The following is a 26,729-nucleotide window of genomic DNA, read 5'->3' on the forward strand; positions in this document are numbered from 1 at the left end:
CTGATATAATTAGCTCACTCTTCATCAGCATCTCTCTCCCACCCACTGTCCAGTCCCTTTCATGTCTGATGAGTTGTCTTCAGGGATGGTTCCTGTCCTGTGCCAACGGAAGGTCTGGGGACCATGACCGCCAGGATCCCTCTAGTCTCAGTCAGACCATTAAGTATGGTCTTTTTATGAGAATTTGGGGTCTGCATCCCACTGATCTCCTGCTCCCTCAGGGGTTCTCTGTTGTGCTCCCTGTCAGGGCAGTCATCGATTGTGGCCGGGCACCAACTAGTTCTTCTGGTCTCATGATGATGTAGGTCTCTGGTTCATGTGGCCCTTTCTGTCTCTTGGGCTCTTAGTTGTCATGTGACCTTGGTGTTCTTTGCTCTCCTTTGCTCCAGGTGGGTTGAGACCAATTGATGTATCTTAGATGGCCACTTGTTAGCATTTAAGACCCTAGATGCCACATTTCAAAGTGGAATGCAGAATGTTTTCATAATAGAATTACTTTGCCAATTGACTTAGAAGTCCCCTTAAACCATGGTCCCCAAACCCCCGCCCTTGCTCCGCTGACCTTTGAAGCATTCATTTTATCGCGGAAACTTCTTTGCTTTTGGTCCAGTCCAACTGAGCTGACCTTCCATGTATTGAGTGTTGTCCTTCCCTTCACCTAACGCAGCTCTTATCTACAATTAATCAGTAAAAAACCCTCTCCTTCCCTCCCTCCCTCCCCCCTCGTAACCACAAAAGTATGTGTTCTTTTCAGTTTATACTATTTCTCAAGATCTCATAATAGTGGCCTTATACAATATTTGTCCTTTTGCCTCTGACTGATTTCGCTCAGCATAATGCCTTCCAGGTTCCTCCATGTTGTGAAATGTTTCACAGATTCGTCACTGTTCTTTATCGATGCGTAGTATTCCATTGTGTGAATATACCACAATTTATTTACCCATTCATCCGTTGACGGACACCTTGGTTGCTTCCAGCTTTTTGCTATTGTAAACAGAGCTGCAATAAACATGGGTGTGCATATATCTGTTTGTGTGAAGGCTCTTGTTTCTCTAGGGTATATTCCGAGGAGTGGGATTTCTGGGTTGTATGGCAGTTCTATTTCTAACTGTTTAAGATAACGCCAGATAGATTTCCAAAGTGGTTGTACCATTTTACATTCCCACCAGCAGTGTATAAGAGTTCCAATCTCTCCACAGCCTCTCCAACATTTATTATTTTGTGTTTTTTGGATTAATGCCAGCCTTGTTGGAGTGAGATGAAATCTCATCGTGGTTTTAATTTGCATTTCTCTAATGACTAATGATCGAGAGCATTTTCTCATGTATCTGTTAGCTGCCTGAATATCTTCTTTAGTAAAGTGTGTGTTCATATCCTTTGCCCACTTCTTGATTGGGTTGTTAGTCTTTTTGTGGTTGAGTTTTGACAGAATCATATAGATTTTAGAGATCAGGCGCTGGTCGGAGATGTCATAGCTGAAAATTCTTTCCCAGTCTGTAGGTGGTCTTTTTACTCTTTTGGTGAAGTCTTTAGATGAGCATAGGTGTTTGATTTTTAGGAGCTCCCAGTTATCTGGTTTCTCTTCGTCATTTTTGGTAATGTTTTGTATTCTGTTTATGCCTTGTATTAGGGCTCCTAACGTTGTCCCTATTTTTTCTTCCATGATCTTTATCGTTTTAGTCTTTATGTTTAGGTCTTTGGTCCACTTGGAGTTAGTTTTTGTGCTTGGTGTGAGGTATGGGTCCTGTTTCATTTTTTTGCAAATGGATATCCAGTTATGCCAGCACCATTTGTTAAAAAGACTAGCTTTTCCCCAATTAACTGAGACTGTAGCCCCGTGTTTTACATGGAGGTTGATGTGATTTGTTCACAGTCAGGTGGTGCCAGGTTTGGATTTTAGTTCAAGATGTCTGACAGTTTTTGAGCTTATCACTACACCACACTACATGCTTCTGCTCAAAAAAAAGCACCTGGTCCCCTGCATATACACAGTTGCTCCCTGGACAGCTCTGCTTCCTAGCTCACAAGCATTTCACACTCAAGATGACCCAGAGTATACTCATGATTCTTTCATCAAGTATTTACTGAGCACTACTGTATGCCAGGCACTGCTCTATGTCCTAGGTCGACCTCAAGGATATAAAGGGACAATCTCTGCATTCATGGAATTTACTAGGTAGTTGGGAAGAGAAATAGTAAAACAAACAGCCTCAATTTGTAATAAACCAGAGTAAGTGGAAAAGAGAAATGGAGAGGACTGTGTGGTAAGAATAATGGTCCTATGAAGATGTCCACCCACTACTCCCTGAAACATGTAAGTATGTTATAATACATGGCAAAAAGGAATTTTCAGATGTGATTAATGTTAAGGGCCCTGAGGTTGGGACATTATCCTGTCTTATGTGGATGAGCCCAATAAAATCACATAGACACTTCATCTTACAATCTTTGGACATGTTATCAGGAGGGACTAGTCCCTGAAGAAGGACATCATGCTTTGTAAAGTACAGGGTTAGTTGAAAAGAAGAAAACCCTCATCAAGAATAATTGAAGCAGTGGCTGCAACAATGGGCTCAAACATAGCAACCATTATGAGCATGGCATGGGACAGGGCAGTGTTTTGTTCTGTTGTGCATAGGGTCACTATGAGCCAGAACTGACTCCACAGCACCTAACAACGACAACGACAACAATCAGCTGACCTTAAAATAAGTTATTCTGGATTATCTGGTTGGACCAATGTAATCACAAGGGTCCTTAAATGGAAAAGAGGGAGACAGAACCAGAGAGATGGCCTCTTAAGAAAGGCTTGAGCAGTTATTGCTGGCTTTAAGATGGAGGAAGGGGCCATGACCCAAGGAATGTGAGCAGCCCCTAGAATCTGGAAAAGGTAAGAAAACAGATTACCCCCTAGAGCCACCAGAAAGTAATGCAGCTGTCAATTGTAGACAATCTTGATTTTAGCCACCCCATGTGACAGACTAGAACTGCCCCATAGGGTTTTTTTGGCTATAATCTTTACGGACTCAGGTTGCCAGGTCTTTCCTCCCACAGACCCACTGGTGGGTTCAATCTTTTGGTTAGCAGCTGAGCACTTAATCATTGTGCCACCGGGGCTCATTCCCAGGGCTCTTAGTGAGCCCCATTTCAGAATGCTGTCCTATAGACATGTAAGATTATAAATTTATGGTGTTTTAAGCCACAAATTTTGTGGTAATTTGTTACAGCAGTAATAGGAAACTAATACAGGCATAATTCCCCTCAAACTTGCTTTTTCTTGTTTATTCTATCTTGGTAAATGGCACAAGTACCATCCCTTTGTTCAAGGTAGAAATATGTGCCATTCTTTATTCTTTCCTCTCTCCCATGTTCCCAATCTGGTCAACATCGAGTTCTCTAGATTCTGCTTACAAATATTTATTCAAAGCCACCTATTGTACTATTTCTGTTATTATCATTATCTTTTTATCACTGTCATCATTATGATCATCTCCCTTTGGGAGGGAAGAACGGTCAGCACACAGCACTGCCCATTCTCCATTCAGTAGCAAGAATAAGCTTTCTACAATGGATATTGCCGATAGTTATTCCTTTCTCCTAGAAACTCTTCAATAACTCATTGCTTTATTCAGAATAAAGCTGATCTACTTGAATGGCTTAGAAATTTCTCTAAGGTTTGCCTATGTCTCCAGATTTATTTCCTGACAACATCCTCAGACTAAACTTTTTTCAGATCCTGGAAAGCATTAGGCCTCCCTCCCTGCTTCAGGTGTTGGCACTGGCCTTCCTAGTGCCCTGCCTCCTCCTCGAGAGAGTAGAATCTGTTCTTCAGCACTATCTCCCATCCCCCTTCAGGTCCCAATTTACTCCCTGAAATCCGGGTAGCATGGTGGTTAAGAGCTACAGCTGCTAACCATAGGTTGGCAGTTTGAGTCCACCAGGCGCTTCTTGGAAACCCTATGGGGCAGTTCTATCTTCTAGAGTAGCTAGAGTTGAAATCGACTTGATGGCAACAGGTTTGGGTTTTTTGGTTTAGGTTGTCTCTGATGTACTAAATCATTAGTGTCCTGATAATGGTGATTTGAACTTTTGCTTCAAAACAGTCATCAATCATAATAAACAGTTTTCTGTCGGTCACCATGAGACACTACTTGTTCACTGCTCTTCCATTCCTAGCACCCAGCACATAGTAGATGCTCAATAAATATTTGTCAAATAATTGATCACCAAACAGCTGAAAATTAGCATTTTAGAAATCTCTACAATGGGTCTTATGTCATTTTTAATAACCTATTTCTAGAAAGTTCTTACTCATGAAGTGTTCCGATACTTTTTAAAATGCAGTCATTTTGTACCTGTCATCAGTTTTCACATCTTTACTTTCCCCCCGTTTAGAAGTAAGAAGAGGTACGTGAGAGAAGGATTTTAATTTTTCTTGCATGTGTGCTGTCACACAGTAATCATTCAACAACTATTTACCGAACACCTTCTACGTGCCAATCACTAAGTGCTGAAAATACAGTAAATAAAATAGACATGGTCTCTGCTTTCACAGTTTGCATTCTAGCGTGTGTATATGGGTTGAGGGAAAGTCTGAAACTAAAAATATATAAAACAGACGGTAATAAGTGACATAAAGTTGTGTTTGATTTTTTTTTTTTACATAGGTTGAAACGACATTTCAGCAGGATCAAAAAAATTGAGGAGTCGGTACGACGTCATAGGAAAGCATGCAAGATCAGGAATCCGGTTTTCGAAGTTCGAATCCCAGGGTGCCAGTTACGAGCTCTGTGCCCCTGGGCAAGTAACTTTAGCCTCTTTGATCCTGCTTCCTATCTGAAAAAGGACAAAAATACTACAAATCTCAGAGGCTGCACTGTTATGACGCCTAAGTGTGCATCTAACACAAAATAAGAACTCTGTCACGAATTCTTACGTGGCTCTGAGAAACCCACCCTGACTAGGTTAGCTCCCCACCACCAGTACAGCCCCTTTTGCCCGGGCGAAGCCGATGACTGGTTCCGCAGCGCGTCGGTCCCGCCCCCCCGGGCGTTCAGCCCAATCGCGCTGGCTTCTCGCTGAGTCGGGTTCCGAGAGGTCCGCTGAGTGGGCGGTTCCTTTGACGTCACGAGGACGCGTAACGTCACGGCGGGCGGAAGTCGTGGCCGCTGTTTTGAAATTGGGCCGCCGGGCTCTTACAAGCGGGTGTCGTCGCTGAGGCGCGGGAGCAGCTCGGTTCTGGGCGGACGGAGCCCGTGATAGAAGACGGCCCTTAAGAGCCTGGCCTTAGGTCTGCTCTCCGGCCTGAGGCTGCAGCCGCAGCATGTCCACGCCTCCGCTGGCGGCGTCGGGGATGCCTTCCGGGATGGCGCCCGGGCCCTTCTCGGGCCCCCAGGCTCAGCAAGCCGCCCGGGAGGTCAACACGGCGTCGCTCTGCCGGATCGGGCAGGAGACGGTGCAGGACATCGTGTACCGCACCATGGAGATCTTTCAGCTCCTGAGGAATATGCAGGTGGGAAGCAGGACGAGCGCTGCTCCTGGGAGTGCGTAGAGGAAGGGGGATGCTGTACTAAAGGGCCCCGGGGCGTCGACGGGGCTGTCCTGAGCAAACCTCCAGTATGTGGTCACCCCATTCAGGTTCAGATGTGTTCCCAGTGATATGTCTGTCCCCAGGAATCCGGGGTGTAGAGGTTCTACGTTAGGCCGGGTTCTTCATTAAGTAGGTAAACTCTTTGTTGCCCTGTTTATTCCCTTCGTTTCAGGGTACAGGTGAGTCACACTCCACCACCCTCTCACCTTTTTTCCAGCAAAATCCCTGGGGTCAAGGACTTGAAGAATTCAGACTCTGCTAACCAATGTTTGTTTTTAACAAACAATTTTATTTTGGTGTAATTGACATGCAACAAACTGCATACAGTTAAAGTTTTGACATTATGTATTTACCTGCGAAACCACAAGATAATATATCCATCAGCCCCCCCAAATTTCCTCATGCCCTTTTGAAATCATTGCCTCCTGTCGTCCTTCCCCGAACAGCCACTGGTCTACTTTCAGTGCACGGATTAGTTTGCATTTTCTAGGTTTTTCTGTAAATGGAACTACATACGACAGTGAGACTTGTGACAGTTGGAACTCCAGGGACTGCCTTGTTTTTCTGGGTCTTGAAAATTTTCTGCCTTTGACAGGGTGTAGTCTTAAAACTTTTCTATCGCTTGCTATTAATGGAAAATATTTGAGTTTTTCTTCTGTGACAGGTTTGTGCCTTACACAGGTTCCGGCTTTCACGGGTTTTACTGTGTATAGTCTTTGTCTGCCTCCTTTCTCTCAGCATGTATCCTTAGTTCATTCCCTTTTATTGCTGAGTAGTATTACATTAAGGAGCCTTGGTGGTGCACATCATTAAGTGCTTGACTGCTAACCCAAAGGTCGGCGGTTTGAACCCGCTCAGCAGCTCCACAGGAGAAAGAGTTGGGGATATGCTTCAGTAAAGATTACAGCCTAGAAAACCCTATGGGACACTTCACTGTCACGGGTAGTCTGAATCTACTGGATGGCACCCAACAATGACAACAATAGTATTACCTTGTATGTATGTACTGTGATTTGCGTGCCCATTCGTCTGTTGATGAACATTGGGCGTGCTTTTACTCTGGCAATGCTGCTGTGAACGTTTGCTTCCACATTTTTGTGTGGACATGTTTCTTTTCTCTTAGGTAGATAGATACCTTAGAGTGGAATTGCTGGGTGACATGGTGAAGGTTAGTTTAACATTTTAAGATACTTTTCCAAATCGATGCTTCGTTTTACATTCCCACTATCTGTGTCTGAGCGTTCTAATTTCTCCACATCCTCACCAACACTTGTTATTGTCTTTGCAAATACTTTCTCTTAGTCTGTGGCATGTCTTTTCATTCTCTTCACATTTTAATTTTGTTGGAGCCAGTTTATCAGTTTGTTTTTTTATGGACTTTTGCTGTCATACCTAAGAAATCTTTGCCTAATCCAAAGCCACAAAGATTTTCCCCTACTTTTTTTTCTAGAAGTATTATAGTTTCAGATTTTACATTTAGTTCTGTGATCCATATTAATTTTTTTTATGTGGTGAGAGGTATGAATCCAAGTTCATTTTTTTGCATTTGAGTATGCAATTTTTCCAGCACCTATTGCTGGCCTATTTTTAATGCTTGTATATCTTACCATGCTGTGATGTGAATATCATTCTTGTTTAACGGATTAGGAATCTGTGGTTCAGACAGGTAAGGTGACTTGGCCACATCTAGTTAGTGGTTGGGTGAATTGAAACCAGCTCTTCAACCACTTACAACTCTATTTCTATAAAAAAATATTCTATAGGTCCCCTAAAACCAAACCAAACTTGTTGTCACTGAGTTGATTCTAACTCGTAAAGACCCTATAGGACGGGGTAGAACTGCCGCATAGGGTTTCCAAGGCCTTTAATCTTTATGGAAGCAGATTCCTGCATCTTCCTCCCGTGGAGCAGCTGGTGGGCTGGAACCACTGACCTTTCAGTTAGCAGGCAAGCATTTAATCACTGCTTAAGGGTCCCCTAAAGAGTGTTTGGAGCCCTGGTGGTGCAGTGGCTAAGAGCTCAGGCTGTTACCCAAAAGGTCAGCTGTTCCAATCCACCAGCTGCTCCTTAGAAACCTCATGGGGCACTTCTACTCTGTCCTTTAGGGCTGCTATGAATCGGAATCGACGCGACGGCAACGAGTTTAGTTTTTTTGGTTTGGAAAGAGTGTTTGTTGCCTTTTTTTCTAAGTGGTGGGTTTTTTTTTCCTCCTGATTATAAAAGTAATTAAGTTTTGTGGAAGTCAGTGTGAAATATAATACAAAGGGAATCCAAAAGAAGTATGAAATTCTTTGATGATGATTCTAGAAATGAATATTCCTATCTGAAATGATAAAGGTATGGATTAGATGATCTGTCAGGATTTAGCAAATGTTTCTTTATTGTTAACACTGTATGCAGAGCACTGCGTTAGGGCCAGTAGATGTAATAGCTACTGTTTATGAAGTCTTTACCATATGTTCCTTGGTCAGGTACAGCTGTAAGTGCTTAATGTGTTCTTCTCTTATTGTGCTCACAACAGTTTTAAGAAACATTTTTATCCCTAATCTACAGTTAAGGACACCGAGGCTGGAGAGAGATGAAATAAATTACTACTTCCAGAGCTCTTTTTGTATACTGAGCTGTTATAAAAAAAATAAATGACATCTGTTCAGAACTAATTTGTAAGTGACCGTGATGGTTATTTCTCTGTGTCTCTCGTGATGGGCATTCTGTGGTGGAACTCTCTAAGACCCTTCGGACCATCTCAGGATTGGCTGAAATGGAGCAACAATGTGCTCCAGCATTTTCACAAAGCTGGAAAGAAGAGGTGGTAACAATAGGAGCTTCTGGACTACATATAACCTGGTCTTTTATTATTTAGTAATACATCTTTTTAAAGTGTTTAATTTTTTTAAATCATCCTCTAGATTTCTAATCCAAAAGGATGAAGCTCCATAAATACCAACTGCTAAGAGTATTTCTAAGCATTTGTTTTAGAGAGGTATTTATTAATCAGGTATCCTTTAATCACTTGAGAATATCATGAAAACTATGAATCCCCTTCCGAGAAATATTCTTAATACTGCACTTCGTTAAATATGAGGAGTAGTTTGCTTTTATGCAGTGCTTAGAGACTCTTTCTATTTGCTGGCTTTACTTGTACTTACAGAAAATCTTGGTTTTCATTACTTTATATTTTTATTTTTCTGTTTTGCCTGGTAAGCTGCCAAATGGTGTCACTTACCACACTGGAACGTATCAAGACCGGTTAACAAAGCTCCAGGATCATCTTCGCCAACTTTCCATTCTCTTCAGAAAGCTGAGATTGGTCTATGACAAGTGCAATGAAAACTGCGGAGGGATGGACCCCATTCCAGTAGAGGCAAGTCTGACTGGTAGAGGACAATGATTGTAAGACGTGAGATGGTTTCAAGACTTTTTTTTTTCCTATTCTACTGTAGCAGTATGACCACTTTTGAATTATATCAGTTTAATCTTTGGCTAGAGCCAAAGATTATGAAAATAATGATATGTATACACAGAATTTTTTTTTATACATAGAATTAATACTGTTTTTTAATCTTTTTATTTTAGAAACTTCTTTTAGATTCTGACCTCCAGGCTTATAAACCTATTGCCATTGAGTTGATTCCAACTCCTAGTGACCCTATAGGACAGAGTAGAACTGCCACATAGGGTTTCCAGGGAGTAGCTGGTGCATTTGAACTGCGCTGACCTTTTGGTTAGCAGCTGATCTTTCAACCACTGTGCCACCAGGGCTCCTCCAAGGCTCATAGTGATACTATTATTATTATTATTTTCATGGAAGGAAGGGGTGTGTGTCACAGTTTTTATCAATGTTTTCAGTGTCTCCTTTCAATTTATAATAGTGCATGATTTTTAGTAGGAGCTTTAACAGTATTGTGAAATATTTTTAAAATGATTGTTCACAGAGGAAATTTACAGATAAAAATTTTTTTCATCATTATTAGTTCAGATTTGATGTTTAACCCAATGGAACCACTCTATTTTTAAAACGTTCTCCAAATTTAGTCTTCAGTCATAGATTATTTTAATAATGTATATGGTATTTTTACAGGGAGCCCTTTCCTGTTGACAAATTATATTTCTACCAGCAGTGGCAGCTGGGAAGGTTTAGCTGTTCTCTGCGTACTGTAAGAATTGTACATGATCAGTGCTTCCTTTTTGAGAGGCTGGCATGTAAAGCATGACTGGAGAAAGAGTAAACTGCAAGAGCCTGAAAAGAAGTGGTCAAAGATGTGGCAGAAAGATCAGAAAAATTGTCATTGTCAGATGCTGCAGGGAATTCAAGGAAAATAAGGAATGAAAACCTCCCAGTAGGTTTTTCTAAGGGGAAACTATCGTATCCGAGTAATGCTTCAGTGAAATAATGGCAGCCAGAAACCAGATCCCAGTGGGTTGGAGATTAAACAGGAAGTAAGGAACTAGACCCAGCCAGTGAATATCAGTCTTTCAAAAAGCTTAGATAAAAGGCAAGAAAGGAAAGCAGTAGATGGAAGAAGGGATGGAGTCCAGGGTTTTTATTTTTCTCCTCCAAATGGGGAGACTGGAACATGTTTAAATAATAAAGGAGGAAAACAGCAGGATGAGAAGGAGCAAAGGGGCATAAATAATGAAGACATGGTGGGCAGAGGAGTCAGTGGGAACACAAGAATGGAGACTAATCACCTTCAGGAGGAAGGATAGCTCTGCATTAGGAGAGAGGAAAGGAAGAAAGGGTGGGTATGGGTGTGGGTACGTTTATATTTGTTCCAAGAATTTATCCAAGTTTGGCCATATGACTCTCAGTTTTACCACAGGGTTGTACATGGCTGGTATAATATAAGGTGGTAGAGATTAGACGATCCCTGATGTCTCTGTCACATCTAAAACCTAAAAAAAAAACTGTTGCCATTGAGTCAATCCCGACTCATAGCAAACCTGTAGGACAGAGTAGAACTGCCCCATAGAGTTTTCAAGGAGCAGCTGGTGGATTTGAACTGCCACTGTTTTGATCAGCAGCCATAGCACTTAACCACTTTGCCACCAGAGTTTCTCTGTCACATCTAGAGAAGGCTATAATTCTTTTTTCAGATATTTGGGGGCTTCGTCAAATAAACTTTATTATACAGGTTGAATTATAGTTTTGTTAGAAGTTTCATTTTTATATAATTTTTTTCTCCTTAGGGGGAAAAAAAATTTCTAGCAACTAGAAAGAGTTAAGACGCCTAGAAATTTGCACAGATACTGAAATTGTAGCTGGCAAGTTATTGACATTTATATAAAGCACATCTGTTGAGTTCCTTTCTTCCTAGTATAAATGAAGGAAAACCTGTCTTAGGTATCTACCTCAATAGACTAGAAATCTTAGGGGCAAGAATCACGTCTTATTTGGCATTGTCATTATTTTTTCAGTGCCTCAGCCAGTGCTGGCAATTAAATATTTGCTGAGTGAATGAGTATATGTAGGGTATTACTTAATCGTGACAACCAATGTTATGGAGGCTATTTAGCAAGAAAAACCTGAAAAGCTAAGGTACAGAATTCATGGAAATGATAAACTTCTGAAGCTGCAGTTTCCGGCCATCACCTGAACTGAAGTTTATTTTTACACTAGTAAAAGAAAAGCATGAAAATTCACCTTCATCTGATGCACTATCTATAGCAATACAGTTGTAAAATTTGTATCATATTTTTGACCTTTGGCTTTTGTTTGTCCCTCCCAGCAACTTATTCCATATGTAGAAGAAGATGGCTCAAAGAATGATGACCGGGCCAGCCTGCCCCGTTTTGCTAGTGAAGAGAGGCGAGAAATCGCTGAAGTCAATAAAGTGAGTTTTCAGTCTGTACATTTTATATTTCAAAATTATGTATAAAAATTACAAGAGAATGTAATATAACTCAAAAACATAATTTGAATTACAGAATTACATGAAGTTGTTTCTGTGACACACTTAGCCTATTTAGAAAATATCTCAAAACTAAGAGGTAAGCAGAAATGCCGTCTGAATGGTCCGAAGACATACCACAAAATGCACGCAGTGAAGCTCCCAGCAGAGCTCCTTCAGCACTTAGTCACAAGTCATTTACTTTTTCTTTTTTAGGCGGAATCCTAGATTTCTAACTTACAGTGTATTTGGAGAAGCAAATGATAAAAAAAAAAAAAAAATACAAATAGGAAACATGAATGTCTCAACACCTAAGAAATTGAGTTATCAAAGCATTACCCTACTCCCTCCGCCCAAAAAAGTTCCTGACTTGAATGTATTTACTGCTGAATACTTTCAAAGGGTCAGAAGATAATGCTTAGATAATTCTCATGAAATAGAGAGTAGAGCCTACCAAAACTTACCAAAAAATAAAACTACCCACCTCTCTGTCTTTATCACATACACACCCTCCCAAATTGTTATTTCTCAGTAGAATTCTTCGGTGTATTAACATTTAGCCCACAATTAAAGAAGGTTTGCCTGAGGTATATGAAGATAAATCAGTTTCCCTGTGTAATATGTAATCTCAGTAGATTAAATTGTAGAAAAAGTGTTTTTTCTCAAATGACTAAAAGACATTTGGTAGAATTACAGTGTTTCTTCTTTGCTGTCCCCTAATGCAGAGATGTCTTTCCCTGAAGGTGATTGTCTCTGGTTCTGTGTTGTAATTCCTCAGCCCTCTTGTTTTCATTATTTATCTCCCTTCCTCCCCTCTCTCCCCAGTGTTTTTTTCCTTTATTATCTGAACATGTTCCAATCTTTCCATTTGGGTGGAGGAGGGGGAAAAATCCCTGGCCCCCATCTTCCTGCCATCAACTGCTTCCCCCTCTTGCTTCAGAATTTTGATAAACAGCTTTGATAAAAAGGATTAATACAAGATTAATACCATTCTCTAATGGTGCTTTAAACCAATTAGGTTATTAGAAACCCTACTCACAATTGCAACAGTAAACGTTAAGCAGGTAGGAATTATCTCAATGATTAGAATAATTTCTTTCATGAGGCTCAGCACAAAGCTGGTTCCTATGAGGCAGAGGTTAAAGATATCCCAGATGTCCAGCTTTTCCCACTGCTGTATGACTCCTATCATCTCTAATATCAGCTACTCCCTCTCCCCTCAGTATTCTGTCTCCTGCCTTCGGGTTCCCTAATTGGCTACAATGTCTTACAGAACTTAGGAACCCTGTAAAGGAAATGGCTCACACGGTTGTGGAGGCTGGCAGCTCCCAAATTCATGGGTCAAGTGTAGGCTTCTCTCTGGCCCTCAGTCTCTGCCCAAAGGCACTCAGCTTTCTCACTCTGGGGGCGGGGAAGCCCACTGGGCTGCCTTATGCAGTTCTCTCCTGTCAGTCTCTCCTTCCTTGGCAGTGGTGGACTCTTCTTTTTTCCACTTCTGGGTGGCTCATTTCAAGCCCAGCAGGATGGTAAAACTGACCAGTCCCCTTGGTGGGCCACAATTACCCTATCACAGAGTCCCACTGAGTCACCTGGGTGGGAGTTATAAGACCATGCCTAGAAAGGCCACACAAAGAGCAATCCATTATACTACCATATCTAAACACATTTTAAAAAGTTTTAATAAATTAAGAGAGTATATAAAGTTCCTACATGGGGCAATAAATACTATAAAATATTTCATAGTTTTAATGCAGTTTAACAGCCCCAAAACAAATAGAAATGTTCTTAAAAGTACGCAAAATAATACGGTTTTAGTGCAATATCAGTCCACATTCAAGTGGGATTTTTTTTTTCATGGAAGTATAAAAGTAAATCAAAGAAAGTTCTAATAAATAAGAATGATAAAGCAGAACTCGCCCTCAAAAATTAAAACATAATATGAGGCATATTGTAAAAACAGCAATCAAGTATGTAGTGCTGGCACAAAAATAGATTAATAAACGATAGCCACAAAAACAGCCTTCCTGTTGTACGTGAGAGTTTAAAATGACGAGGAGGGTTGTGGAAAATTATTCTGTGAGATAGAAACTTGGGGGAGAATAAAACTAGCCTTTACGTCACACCATCTGTCACAGTGAATTTCAGAGTTGAAAAGAAAACCTGAAAACAAAATATTGGAAAATTAAAAATGTATCTAGGAACTCAGGAGAAGATGAAAAGGTGGATGGATTTTACAAAATAAAATGCAATTTTTTTTTTTAAGGAGAAATACAGATTAAGAGGAATTTTGCAGCAAAATTGACAGTGATGAATGGCTGTCATAATGAGTAACTCCGTAAGAAATGGGTGGGTGTGAGGAGAGGTCGGGGACTTTTAATTTAGACCTTGAAGAGTACATCGTGTTTGGCGGTCCAAAGATGTGAGGTGCGCATTTATTAAAACGTACAGGTGGTCCCTGCTTATAGCGTATTCAGGTTATGATGAGCTGCACCTAAAACTGTCTGTTGTTTTTTCTTTTGGGGGTACGTCTTAGTAATACATGGCACATACAGTGTTGCAGGGCATAATTTGCAGAGGTTATTCTCAGAGATGCACTCACAGATGTTTATATGTAACCGTTCCAACCCCCAAAGACAGATAAAGGTCAGATTTATACAGAGACTGATAATAGAAGGCAGTGATAATGGAAACTAAAAACAGAGGCGTTCAGTTTACATCAGAACCAAGCTACGTCAGAATTGTCGGAAAAGAGCCCCGTCTTCAATCAGGGACTACGTGTAGCGTGTACTGTTGATAATCCGTGTACTTAGTTTACAGTAGATGTGTTCCGTTTTTTACTTCTGAGAGCTTTTATTAGGACCTCTTCATTCCTGGTGTTCTGAAATTTCAAAATCATTGAGTCCACGTGCTCTTCTTTTCTTATTCATTATAGGGGCCCGTTCAAACTAGACAATTCAATTTGGGATGTTTGCTTTTGATAATTTTTCCGTTTTCTTTCATTTCTCTTCCTAGAATGCATTATTGTTTGAATGTTGGACCTCTTAGATTTATCTCATAGAAATCCATTTATACTTTTGTGTTAAGTTTTTGGATTTCCTCTCTTAATTTCCAAGAACTCTTTTTTGTTTTTTCTTAAAACATTAGGATTTTGTTCTCGTTTTGTAGATATAACTTCTGGTATCTAAAATATTAAGTTTCTGTCGTTTTAGTTTTTTCCTGATTCTTTTAGTTTTATCTGTGTTTCTTTTTTTCCTGTCCATTTAGTTTTGTATTTCCAGGTAGAGACCCTTAGAGTTCTGTTGAGCGTTTGCTAAGTAAGCATGAAGCACTTACATACTTAAGATTAGAAAGCGAATTGGGAAGCTTTGTCTGGCGGCACATCATAGGGAGATCAGGGAATCCCCAACTGTCAGTTTTTGAGGTTTTTTTCTTTAGAGCTGTCCAGTTTCTTCATAGAAGAATCTTCCAGTGCTCTGCGTGGGGAAGTACTCTCTTGTCTTTCTGCAAGCCTTGTGGAGGAAGTGTTCTGGGCTCCTGTAGGTCAGCATGCATTTAGTCTCCCTGTTTTCAGGCTTTTCTCCTCATTCTTGCTTTTTGCCATGCTGACTGAAGTCGCTGAATCCCAGAGCTGTTCCAGTTCATTCTCTTAGGAATAAATCTCCTGTGTCGTGAGAGTCAAGGCAGAGCAAGGCAGACCAGAGGGAGAAGGCTCTTTGTCACCTGTTTGTGAGGGGTGGCAGTGGGCCCCTGGGGCTCTTAATAGTCCAGGTACAACTTCTAGTCATTCCTCTAGTTCTCATCCCCAGGCCTCACCTGGTGACTTGGAGATGGGACCTGTCCACACTTCTCCACAGCGGATCAGCTAGGCTCTCAGTGGTATCCCTCCTGCATCCCCAGGGTTGTAGTTTCTTCCTCTCTGCCAAGCCATCTGCCACTCCCCTCTCTGCTCCCTCTTAAAATTCACCACCTTGCATCTGCTGTTGTTGCCTCGCTGGTTCTTCTTCTCCACATGGGTTTATAGCTTTTTTATCTTTTCCTGCCTTTTTATTAGGATTTTGAGCAAAAAAAGAGGTTCTCACATGTATTTAGTTCAAGCATTTATTTGGAACAAGTTTATCTCAATACACAAAATAGATACATGGTATTTTTGAAAGTTTGCCTACTTACAGAATAAGAGTATTTCAAATTTTGTTTTCCCATTTATACTTCAGGCATTCGAGAAATGTTCCTCTGATTCAAACACTTGGATTTGTTGAATTTGCTCTTTTCCGGCTTTTAACTTTGGAGTAAACCATGTTTTAGTTAACATGATACCCAACTGAAGGTTATTATAAAGAGGAGAGAATCACTTTAAATGTTTTAAGATAAACAGAATGAAAGCTAATCCCTATATTTTTGTTGGAATTATACTTTAAAAGAGCATTTTGAAGGGAAGTATCTTAAGTGGCAGGGGAAGTACCCATTTGATGGCCTCATAGCCATTTTTTGCTTCCTACCTGGGAATTCTTCATGCTGTATTTTGAGAAAGAACCAGAGAGTGGTGAGCAGAGGTCAAAGATTGGAGAGGGCCAAGATTTGGTTAACTCAAATTGAAATCCCCCCCAAAAGGCAGAAGAGAGTAAAATTAATAACTAAAAAGCAAACAGAGTGGGGCTTTGACCCAAAGGAGTTTTAACTTGTTCCTTAAATAAAAGTGTATAAATTTGAATTAAATATAACATATATTCTGATTGTTAACAAATTAATCTTGTGTGTAATTACCACTTCTAATATTTACTTATTCTTTTCCTCCAACTTCTTTGAACTCTGTACTTCCCTTCTAAAATATAAGATAAAATACATGATTGAATTTTTTTTTTAATTGTTAAGCTCATAAACAGTTGATATATATTTTTGCCCTTAATGGTACACACCTGAGACTGTTTTTGTGAAAAATATTTATTTAAAATAGCTGCCTGTAGAATAAGATATTGTCCTAATAATTTATGCTCATGAATGCTGTTAGAAAATAAAAGGTATAAGTTGATTGATTTTACTTAATTTGTCAACTATTTATATCCATAAACTTAATTGTAGTCTTTTGTACGTAATTGTAACCAATGCATTTTACCATATGCAAATATGGGCTTTTTTCCCCCCAATTAATACAGTTGTTTGTGGTAGAGTTTTAAGGTTTATAGCAGTCTTACTAGTAACAGTAATACATTCAGACTTCTTCTGACCTATCATGGTATGGAATATGAAAATGAATCCATGTCTTATTATTTTTTTTAATACTGAAAGGCTATATTTAACCTTCAAAAAGAAAAAGAGAAGAACAAGCTTTGAAATGATTGCCACGGATTTTTGTTTGCTTGTTCCCCCCCCCCCACCCCCAGGTTTTTGAGGAAGCTTTTTGATTTAACTTTATTATTTTTCCTTTGGATGTTTAGATATTTAGGTGCCTGCTTCATGCCAGGCATTGTTCTAAGTACAGGAGTTTCTGCAGTGAACCATCCAGATATGTTCTCTGCCATCATGTGCATATCTTATTCTGTGAGAAGATTATAGCTGAGAAAACCTTTTGGGGCAGTTCTACTCTGTCACAAGGGGTCTGTATGACTCAGAATCGACTCAATGCCACATAACAACGACGGCAACAGTGAAAGCAAAGCAGCACCCATTTCATGTTTTGATGGATACTAACAAAAATAAAAAGAGTGGACTATATTTTAATGCAATTTGCCATTTGTATTAAGTGATTAGGTTGCTTTATAGATCTGTATATGCAGTAATAAAATTATATCTTTGGCATGTCAATTAGAAATATCCAGAATTTCATTACAGTGCATATTCTCTTTACTTTTATTCTAAATAACCTACATAAAGTAAGTAGCTTCATGTACCCCTCAGCTGACCCTCACTCATTCATTTTCAAAATATTACTGTATCATTGTGTACTTGAAATTATACAGAACGATATATTGGTGGTGTGTTAGTGTATGTGGTCTCTCTGGTTTCTAACAATGCATACATCACCAACGCCTACCATAGTGCAAGGAAGCTTTGGGGCACATAATTGTGTAGTCTGTATTTGATGTAAATCATTAGATGACAGAATGGCCTAGTTTTAGTAGTTAAGATTTTTTGGCCCATTTAAATACTTGTCATTTTCCCTTCAAATATCCTAGAATCCATAAGCCCTCATGTTCAAAGAGTGAACACTTGTTTGAGACTGTGTGCTTTAGAGCCATCAGAATGAGTTTTATTTTGCTTGAAGCTATTCTATTGTTGGTAAAATGGAACTGAAAGTGGTGGGTGACTAGTTTTTACAGGGTTGACCTACAGTTGAGTCCAGGCATTTAGAAATTAAAGCATTGCCATTGCGTGTCAGTCATCACATTTATATGAATATTAAATTACGTGGTGTGACTTAGCATGAGAATTTTTTTAAGTATCTACTCTACTTACACATTCACCTGTTAATGTAACAAATTAGGCACAGCTGATGGATTTTGAAAATAGCAGCTGTCAACCTCTGTTAAAATCAGTCAGTGGCAAGATTGTATATATTAAGCCCTATATCCTGTCATGAAAATTTATTTACAGTCTAACCACTAATAAGCCTAACTGTCAGCTTCTTTGCTGTTGATAGTTTCATGACATGTTTTGGCTGTAGGTACTTTACTTATATGCTTTTTTTTTTTTTTAACTTAAAACTTTGTGCATCTTACTTTGAGAGAAACTATAAAAGTACCTCACACTTTTTTTTAAAGATTTTCCTACTGTCTAGCGTTGAATAGTTTCTTGAAAATACCCCACATTTTTTGATTCGCTTACTTTAATGTTTTTAATGATTAACAAGGCTCGTTTTTTAAAGCTAAGGAGCTCTGGTGGTGCATCAGTTAAGTGCTTGGCTGCTAACCAAAAGGCTGGAAGTTTGAACTCACCCAGCAGCTCTGCAGGAGAAAGACCTGGCGATCTGCTTCCATAAAGATTACAGCCAAGAAAACCTCCTGGGGGCGGTTCTGCTCTGTCACATAGGGTCTGTACGAGTCGGACAACTTGGCGGCACCTAACAACAGTAACAACGTAGTATATCAGAATTTATATTTCCAAATGAGCATTATTTTTGGAAGTGTCTTATCGGTAGGCTTCATATTTATTCCATTGATGCAGCCAGTGTAGGAGCCCCCTGCATCCTCTGTTTTGATGTTGATTTTAAAGGTTTTAAACCACCCAAGAATATAGTTTTATTACTTCTAGTTATATAATTTTTACTGCAAATGTGATTCCTGACTTTATTCACCAGACATAACCTTTGAATGGTTTTCAGCTGTTTCTATACTTAAAATCCCTCCTCTTCTTTTCCATGGACACAGGTGTGTCGCTATTGAAGATATTTAAGAGAATCCATCCTACACACTTGCCTCCTTCATTGCAGTTTAAATCATGTTTCTTCTCTTCAGGAACGTTTATGGGGCTCTATGACCCACTACCAACCCCAGATTTATCCTTTTACTTGGTGGCTTGCTTATCACAAACTTTTCTAGACCCAAAGCAAAAATATTTTCCTTGTTTCCTGATCTTGCCAGTCAGTGGCAATCTCTCCATCTTTTGCGGTCCCACAGCATCTTGTATTGCCATCTGCCTAATCAGGTTGTTATTCTAGTCATTTGGGCACTGTCTTCCTCCTACTTGATGTTGGATTTTTTTCAAGGCAAGGACTTTCTCGTTCTCTTTTCTTCCCTTACAATTCATAGCCCATTGCCTGGCACCTAATACACCCTCAGGAAATATTTGTGGAACGGAATGTGTTACAGACTGAGAGTTGCATTCCAAAGAGAAGTTCTGAAACTTTTGAATGTGGTTATATTTAAAGGAGCCAATTCCTACTCCTATCAGAATTTACAAAGGTAAATAAGGTGTTTTAAGAAAAAATCAACTCACATTCTTTCTCTTCATTTTATTCTCAGCCAGTAGCTCTTCTCCACACCCTCCTGAAAAATTAGGATCGAGAGGGGAATCATGGCAGCTAAAGTCCTACATAGCTGACAGAGTGATGTCTCTGTGGCAGCCTGTAGACTTTAGTAATGGTAGAGGACAGCCAACTTTGAACCATTCCGAAGCCATGAGTTAGTTCACTAAACTTACTGGTTTTCAGTCACATGTGTCTGCATGAACCGATTGTCATCTTCTGTATGCATGTACAGAAAGCAGAACTGCCAGGGACCTTATAGATTATATAATCATATCTCATAGAGGAGGGAACTGAAGATAGGAGTTTGTCTGAGATCACACAGCAAGTTAGAGGCAGAGTTAGCACTGGAACTCAGGTTTCCAACCTTCCGTTATAGCACCTTTTCTGTTTGTAACTGTTTGCTTCTGTTCTTGCTTGCAGGTAGAAGTGTCAATGTCTTGGTTTTTAGGATCAAAAAGACTTAAATATGCTTAGTACTGATCTTCCAGTCAGTCTTCATCTTACCTAATTATTTGGGTCCATTTTGTTAGGATAATATGCACAGCCACTTCAATAACTACCTACCACATACTTAGGATGGCAAAAGTCAGAAAATGGGTCATCTTAAAACTGAACAATGAGACCGAGTAACTAAAATACTAACAGTGTCATCTTCCAGAAGACTGTGAAAATGAGCTTTAGGGTCAAGCCCTATGTACTCTACTGTGTTGTGCTAATTCTCTTTTCAAGTGTGAATTAAATTTGTTGGTCTTCCCTTTTAGCTACCTACTTCCTGTTCTCTAACTCTAGATAGAGATAATACAAGCTACTTCCTCAGTCTTAGTTAGCTTTTCAGTAAAATTAAAAATGTTAGGCCACTTTATAATGAACGGGTGCTAATTTATTTGGAGGTGTTTTAATATAGTATCTTTAAAATTACGTAACTATATTATTTCCAATTGTAATGTTTCTAAAAGGCTTTTTAATAATTATGATGATAATAATTAGTAAACACACTGACCAGGAGTCCATAATTTTTATTATTTATGTTGTTTTACCTTAGGAGGCTTTTGCTACATAGAACTTGAAGAAAGGATGCTTAAAGAAAAGAGGTCTAGTAGAAACCCAGTTTGCTTATAGAGACAGAAGAATGTGCTGTGTGTATTCAGGGCATTCAGCAGTTCTTAGTTTTGAACATGATTATGCTAGGTACCATACCATTTTGTCTCCAGTTTTCAGAATCAGAAGTAGATCACACTTTGTGCTATGGGCAAATGTGCTGTATTTTTTGAACAACCAACTGCATCAGCTGTCACATTTTTATTATACTTTATTTTTTATATTGACAGTATACTCCGTACCTACACACACACACACACACACACACACAAAATCGTTGAATGCTGAATATATGCCAGGCACTGTTATAACACTTTATTTGTATCAAATCATTTAATCCTTATAACTCTATGAGGTAGGGTCAATTATTATCCTCATTTTTCTGATGTGAAAACTGAGGCACAAGGAGGTTAAGCAATTTGGCCAAGGTCGTATATTTACTTAGTGAAGGAGCTATGTATAAACCCAGATAACGTGTGCTCTTGAACTTTATGTTACACCGTCTCTTGTAAAACCAATATGCTCAGGTTTTATATCAATTAAATATTTATTTTCTTAGATGGGTCGGTGGAAGTGGAAGGGTAAAGGGGGATTGGAAGACAGAGCCATAGCCCTCTGAGGGCTGAATCAGAATTCAGCATTCCTTTCAATGAATTGAGGCCAGGAAAGGGTTGAGGCTCTCTGTCGTAAGAGAATATGTAGCTTAATTTCTGTCTGGCTCTTTATACAGTCCTAACTTATGACATTTTAATCTTCTAACTTAGTGGTCTATATTTCATGAAACATTTTTTGATAAATTCTTTTCTTTCTACAGAAACTCAAACAGAAGAATCAACAGCTGAAGCAAATTATGGATCAATTACGAAATCTCATCTGGGATATAAATACCATGTTGGCAATGAGGAACTAAACTGATATTTAAATTTCCCGCTTTACACATGCTGTACCTTTTGTTGTTGCAAGTATTTTTTTCCCCTTTGAAACAAAGTATTTATCTGCTTTTATTCTAGTCACTAGAATTAATTTAAGTTACTATTTTTACATTGTGGTTTTGCATTAAAGTATTCATTTAATAGTTTTTTTAATGCTATTTCTGAGAAAGACTATTGTAATAAACTTTGATAGGGTTTGTTTGGTTAATTTTTATGAATTGAATAATCATTTTTTAAAAGCAAAATAATTTAGTTTTGTAAATAAATGCTTAAATGTGATCAATGAGTATTTTGCTAATTTCATTACCCTTTTAGAAGAAAATTAGAGATCTGAATATTTTTTCAGATGAAAATATCGAATGCAGTCAATTTATGTTACAGAGTAAATAAAATTAAAGATGTAGGTTACCATTTCAGCTCACTTTTCTAAAATTTAATTTGTGTTCTGAACCAGTTACAATGAGAAAATAGTTAATTTGTGCATTGCTATAAGGAGATGAAAATTACCTCTATCCTGTTCTTCAGATGTTTGGTTTCACCTGAATTGATCTGTCTCTAAAAGGAGAGAAACAAATGATTTGAGGATGACACGAATTGAAACCATGTGCTTATTTGCTGCCTGCATCAGGTCAAGAAGCAATCCCTTCTCTGATGGCTACTAATTTCTAGATACACCCGAATTAATGATCAGTGCATTTTGGAAGCAGATTTCAGCTAGAATTTAGGAGTTTTAAATGAGATATCTTTATATGAGAAGTGCTTTTGTAGGCTACTAGTTGGTTTATAGTGAGCCCTTTATAGTCCACCTAGAAGAGCTGGTATCTCAGATTATAAATAACATATTCTCAAATGAGAGAGTCGAATTCTTCTCAGGAAGGACTTTTCCACCCTGACTCAGTCCCTACCTATCTCACCCGAGTTCTGGCTCTATAAAAAATACTGCTATATGACTTCTTTAATAAATTATAACAAAACCCTTTATAAAATGCAGTCTATAAAATTTAGTTATGCAATTTACTCCTCAGCTCTTTTAATTTTGAGAATTTTGAATGTACATATACAAAATGTCTGGTTATCATTTAGAACTTTGATTTTTGGCCCAAGATTCTGAACCCTCATATTTTACCTTTTAAATCAGCTCTGTTCAAGAGGCATTTAAGGAGTTCTTGCTGTGTATATACCAGGTCATATAGCACGTGCTCAGAGTACAGAAGTAATTAAGACATGGTCCCAGTTTTCAGAGACTGTACCATCTAGTAGGGAAAGACAGGCATGTGAACTTTTAAAATCTAATGGTGTAAGTACTATGGGAGAGGGATAATAAGAACTCTGGTTTCTCATTTTTGCCTGACTGCCTTAATGATATCTCGTCTTCAGGAGCACCGGTGGTGCAGTGGCTAAGTGCTCAGCTATTAAGGTCAGTGGTTCAAACCCATTAGCTGCTCCTTAGGAGAAAGATATGGCAGTCTGCTTCCATGAAGATTAAAAACAAGACCAAACCCGTTCCCTTTGAGTTGATTCTGAATCATAGTGACCCTATAGGACAGGGTAGAACTGCCCCATAGAGTTTCCAAGGAGCACCTGGTGGACTTGAACTGCCAACCCTTTGGTTAGCAGCTGTAGCATTTAACCACTATGCCACCATGGTTCCTCCATGAAGATTACAACCTTGGAAATCTGTGGGGCAGTTCTACTCCATTCTATAGGGTCACTATGAGTCCAAATTAACTCAACAGGAATGGGTTTGGTTTTTCCAGGGTCTTAATCTAGAATCTGCAATAAGGGCAACTACATAATTTTTGTGGTATAATTTGGTCAATAATGTTACATCCACAAAATGGGACATTATGTAACCATTAAAAAGAAAAACAACTCAGCCTGTCCTCATGAGATATTTTCCAAGATTCACTAGGTGTTAGTTACTATTTAGGTACATAATAACCTATAAGGTTACAGGAGAAACTGGTAACTTGCTTCCACTGGGGAGGGGAACTGGGTGGCTGAGGGTCAGATTTAGGAAGGTACTTCTCATTGTGTACCCTTTGGTACCTTTTGAATTTTACAGCATGTGCAAATATTGCTTATTAAAAAAAAGGAAAATTTAATTTTAAATAATGCATATGCCTACTATAATACAAAGATAACCCTGCAACTGAGTCTTAAGAAGGCTTGTTACAGTCTGTCACAGGATGGTTTCAGTACAGCAAGTTGATGCAAATTATAAATTAATACTCATATGATGATGTATTGAACCCAGAAACCACATTTACACTCCTACATAGTTCCGTTCTCTGCATGCATGAAAGGAGATCAGGGACACAGTTTAATTTTCTTGGGGCCATCGTTGCTGGCCTTGCTTACTGCCCTCATCTAAAGATGATGCCATTGAGTATCTGCTTTTAGAAAACACCTCCAGGCTTTCCGTATTTATTCTGACATAATCAAGTGATTCCCAGGCCAACCTTGACTTCATGTGGTACATGTCCAAATAACTGGCAAATACACTTCTAGTAATAGCTTGATTTTGCTAGTTACTAGTTAGGGCTGCATAACATCCTCAAAGTCATGGAGTTTACGGCGACATTCGTCTTGCTCATAGGTCTGCGACTCAGCTGGGGCAGCTCTGCCTCAAACAGGGGTTCATCTTGAGGTCTGATCAACTCGCCTGCCCAGGTATGCACTTTACCCTGTGCTCTTCTTAAGCAGTGTTTGCGTTCGACTGAAATGATCCCCTATTCTTACGGCAGGTGGTGGAAGCCCAAGTCACGCCAAACCATGCAGGCGTCTTCACACCCTCTAGCTTTCCCTTGGTCAGAGCATTTCTCCTAAGCAAGCACAACATTAACTGGATGACAGAGGGCACTCTGCCCCTAGTAGGAAGCTACTACAGGGAGAAGATTTGGGACCAATAATCCAGCCTACATAGTATTCCGTGGTATCTAAATATAATTTAGCCTATTGCCTATTGAATGCAGGGCTTTTACAGTTTTTCATGGCGGTTTGCTGGTTACCGTTGTAAGTTTAGCCTTTTGGTACTGACAACTAAAAGTCATTAAAAAACAAAACAAAACAAAACTCATTTATGTTTTAATGATCAGATTTAACTCTTAGATCAGTTAAAGTGCTGCAACACTAAATTCTTGAAGGGGGTGGAAGTTGCATCCTTTGGGCTCTGGTTCTATAGGGAATATCTCTACTGTGGAACAATAGTCAGTGCAGCCACACTCAGCTGCAAAGCTACGGCCTCAAACTGGGTGTGTGTTCTCAACCCTCAGAATGGATGCCGGTTTTCCCAGTCACTCACAAATCTACTCAGGATCAATTATGAATGTGTTTGGAGTTATTGAACACATAGACCCCACTAACAAAGTTTCAGCTCACTCTTGAGGGAAAACATGCCAATAGAGTAAGGAAAGATGAATTCAGCCATAACAAGTGCCCTTGATGAAATTAAATCTCCGTATTCTGCAAAATGATGGGTGGGATTCAAAAACCCATTGCAGTCCAGTCAATTCCAACTAATAGTGACCCTATAGGACAGAGTAGAACTGCCCCATAGGGTTTCCAAAGCTGTAAATCTTTAGAGAAGCAGACTGCCACATCTTTATTCCACGGAGCAGCTGGTGGGTTCAAACCGCCAAACTTCCGGTTAGCAGCCGAGCACTTTAACCACTGCACCACCAGGGCTCCTGGGTGGGATTAGTTGATCTCATTCTATATTAAGATTTTGGTTGCACATGATGGAAACTCAATTCAAAAAGGCTAAAGCCAAAAAAGGAATTTATTCCTGAAATGAGGAAGGATGCTAGAGAAGACCTCACAGAATCCAAACCTGCTGGAATCACGACTTAGAACCGAGATTCAATGTCCACAGGATTCTCTATGCCCACACCTAATTTCTACTTATCTCTGCTTGGCTTCATTCTCACTGCAGACAGGCCTTGTCCAAATGATGGGACAGACAGCCTTTGGTTCTGTACCCCAACCTCAAAGGCTGGGCTGCTTCTCCAACTCTAAATTGAGAAATCCTAGAATGGACTCTGATTAGCACAGTTTGGATCATATAACCAAACTTTGGACCAATTGTTGTGTCCAGGGAAATGGGTAGTATGATTAGCCTGACCTGGGTTATAAACCTATCCTTGTGGCCAGGAAGTAAGGGTGGGAGTCATGGAAAAGTGCTATTGAGCAGGGAATAAATACTCCTAGAAAAAAAGGGATGGGAAAATTTGTGAAAAACACAAAACTGGCAACCATAAACCACTGATGTTCTCCCTTAGATATAATATATAACATCAGATATTCAGTCTTTAAAAGACCAGAACAGAAAGTTTACAGAACACCAAATGCACCATAGACTATCATGGGAAAATTACCAGTTTTAATTTGATTGATTCTGATTTCTGTGAACATTCCTGTTGACGTTTTTCTTTGTAGCTGTTTCTTTGCAGCTGTTTCAGTTATTGCAATGTAATCATGTCAGGTCTTAGTTAGCCTGGGTTAAAGCACAGATTGGAAAGAGTTACGAAAAACCAAAACCAAAGCTCCAGCGTCCTGGTAATGACATTATCTTTAAAATGATTTGGAAACCTAAGGCCCTGATCCATCAGACATTAGATTTAGATCCCTTGGCACCACTACAGGCCAAAATGTGTTAACTTGACATTTTGATGTAGTTCCAGCTTGGGTATTTCATTTTCTTTCCCTAAATTCCCACTGAAGCTTAAGCAAGATAGAGGAGTTTTTGGGCTTAAACTAAAAAGGTGCCTGTCCTAAGGCTTAAAGAGTTTGTTATCTGGAGTGTTCTTAAATTTGTTGAACATCACTGGATGCCTTATTTATTTATTTATTTTTTCCTATTCCTTTAAAACATCAGTGGGTCAAAGATTGATTTTTTTTTTTTTTTTTTTAGTTTAAATTGAAAGATATCCTAGGTGCATATTATTTTTTAACATGGTAGCTGTCTTCAATTCTTTCATGCTTTTTTTTAAACTCGAAAGATTAGAGTTATTAGATTCATGTAAGTTAATAAAACTTCTGTTTTTACATAGGGTTGACGCTGTGAACTAATACAAGGGATGCATACATTTAAAAAAAAGTTTTGCTGATGCCAATACATAATTTGCATTCCAAAAACATCTAGAAAACTTACAAAGAAAATGTTAAGTATTTGTGCTTTGAGGTCTCACTCCTATGACATTGGATCCTCAGATTACTAAGTGCTGATGCCAATACATAATTTGCATTCCAAAAACATC

The 26,729-nt window shown here is 39.2% G+C and overlaps 1 protein-coding gene across 2 annotated transcripts; it reads left to right on the plus strand.

Annotated features, from left to right (window-relative positions):
* Positions 1–5,148: 5,148 nt before the first annotated feature.
* MED30 (mediator complex subunit 30) lies at positions 5,149–26,351 on the plus strand. 2 transcript variants are annotated; one of them, XM_064268010.1, is made up of 5 exons: positions 5,149–5,512; positions 8,796–8,954; positions 11,320–11,424; positions 11,519–11,581; positions 21,354–26,351. In XM_064268010.1, the coding sequence occupies exons 1-4, from the start codon at positions 5,324–5,326 to the stop codon at positions 11,540–11,542; spliced, it is 477 nt and encodes a 158-aa protein (XP_064124080.1). In that variant the 5' UTR covers positions 5,149–5,323; the 3' UTR covers positions 11,543–11,581; positions 21,354–26,351. The 2 variants fall into 2 exon arrangements, with proteins under 2 accessions (XP_064124080.1, XP_003408205.1); XM_003408157.4 differs by lacking the exon at positions 11,519–11,581 and having other exon boundaries at positions 5,155–5,512; positions 21,354–26,342.
* The last annotated feature ends 378 nt before the right edge of the window (positions 26,352–26,729 follow it).

Source organism: Loxodonta africana, chromosome 14 (assembly GCF_030014295.1).
Source record: "Loxodonta africana isolate mLoxAfr1 chromosome 14, mLoxAfr1.hap2, whole genome shotgun sequence".
Lineage (NCBI taxonomy): Eukaryota > Metazoa > Chordata > Mammalia > Proboscidea > Elephantidae > Loxodonta > Loxodonta africana.

Bases quoted from the DNA above. Each gene is read 5' to 3' on its own strand.
- MED30 (XM_003408157.4), top strand. From the start codon at position 5,324: ATGTCCACGCCTCCGCTGGCGGCGTCGGGGATGCCTTCCGGGATGGCG. The intron at 5,513-8,795 runs GTGGGAAGCAGG...TTGCCTGGTAAG, and splicing joins AGCTCCTGAGGAATATGCAG to CTGCCAAATGGTGTCACTTA. The intron at 8,955-11,319 runs GCAAGTCTGACT...TGTCCCTCCCAG, and splicing joins TGGACCCCATTCCAGTAGAG to CAACTTATTCCATATGTAGA.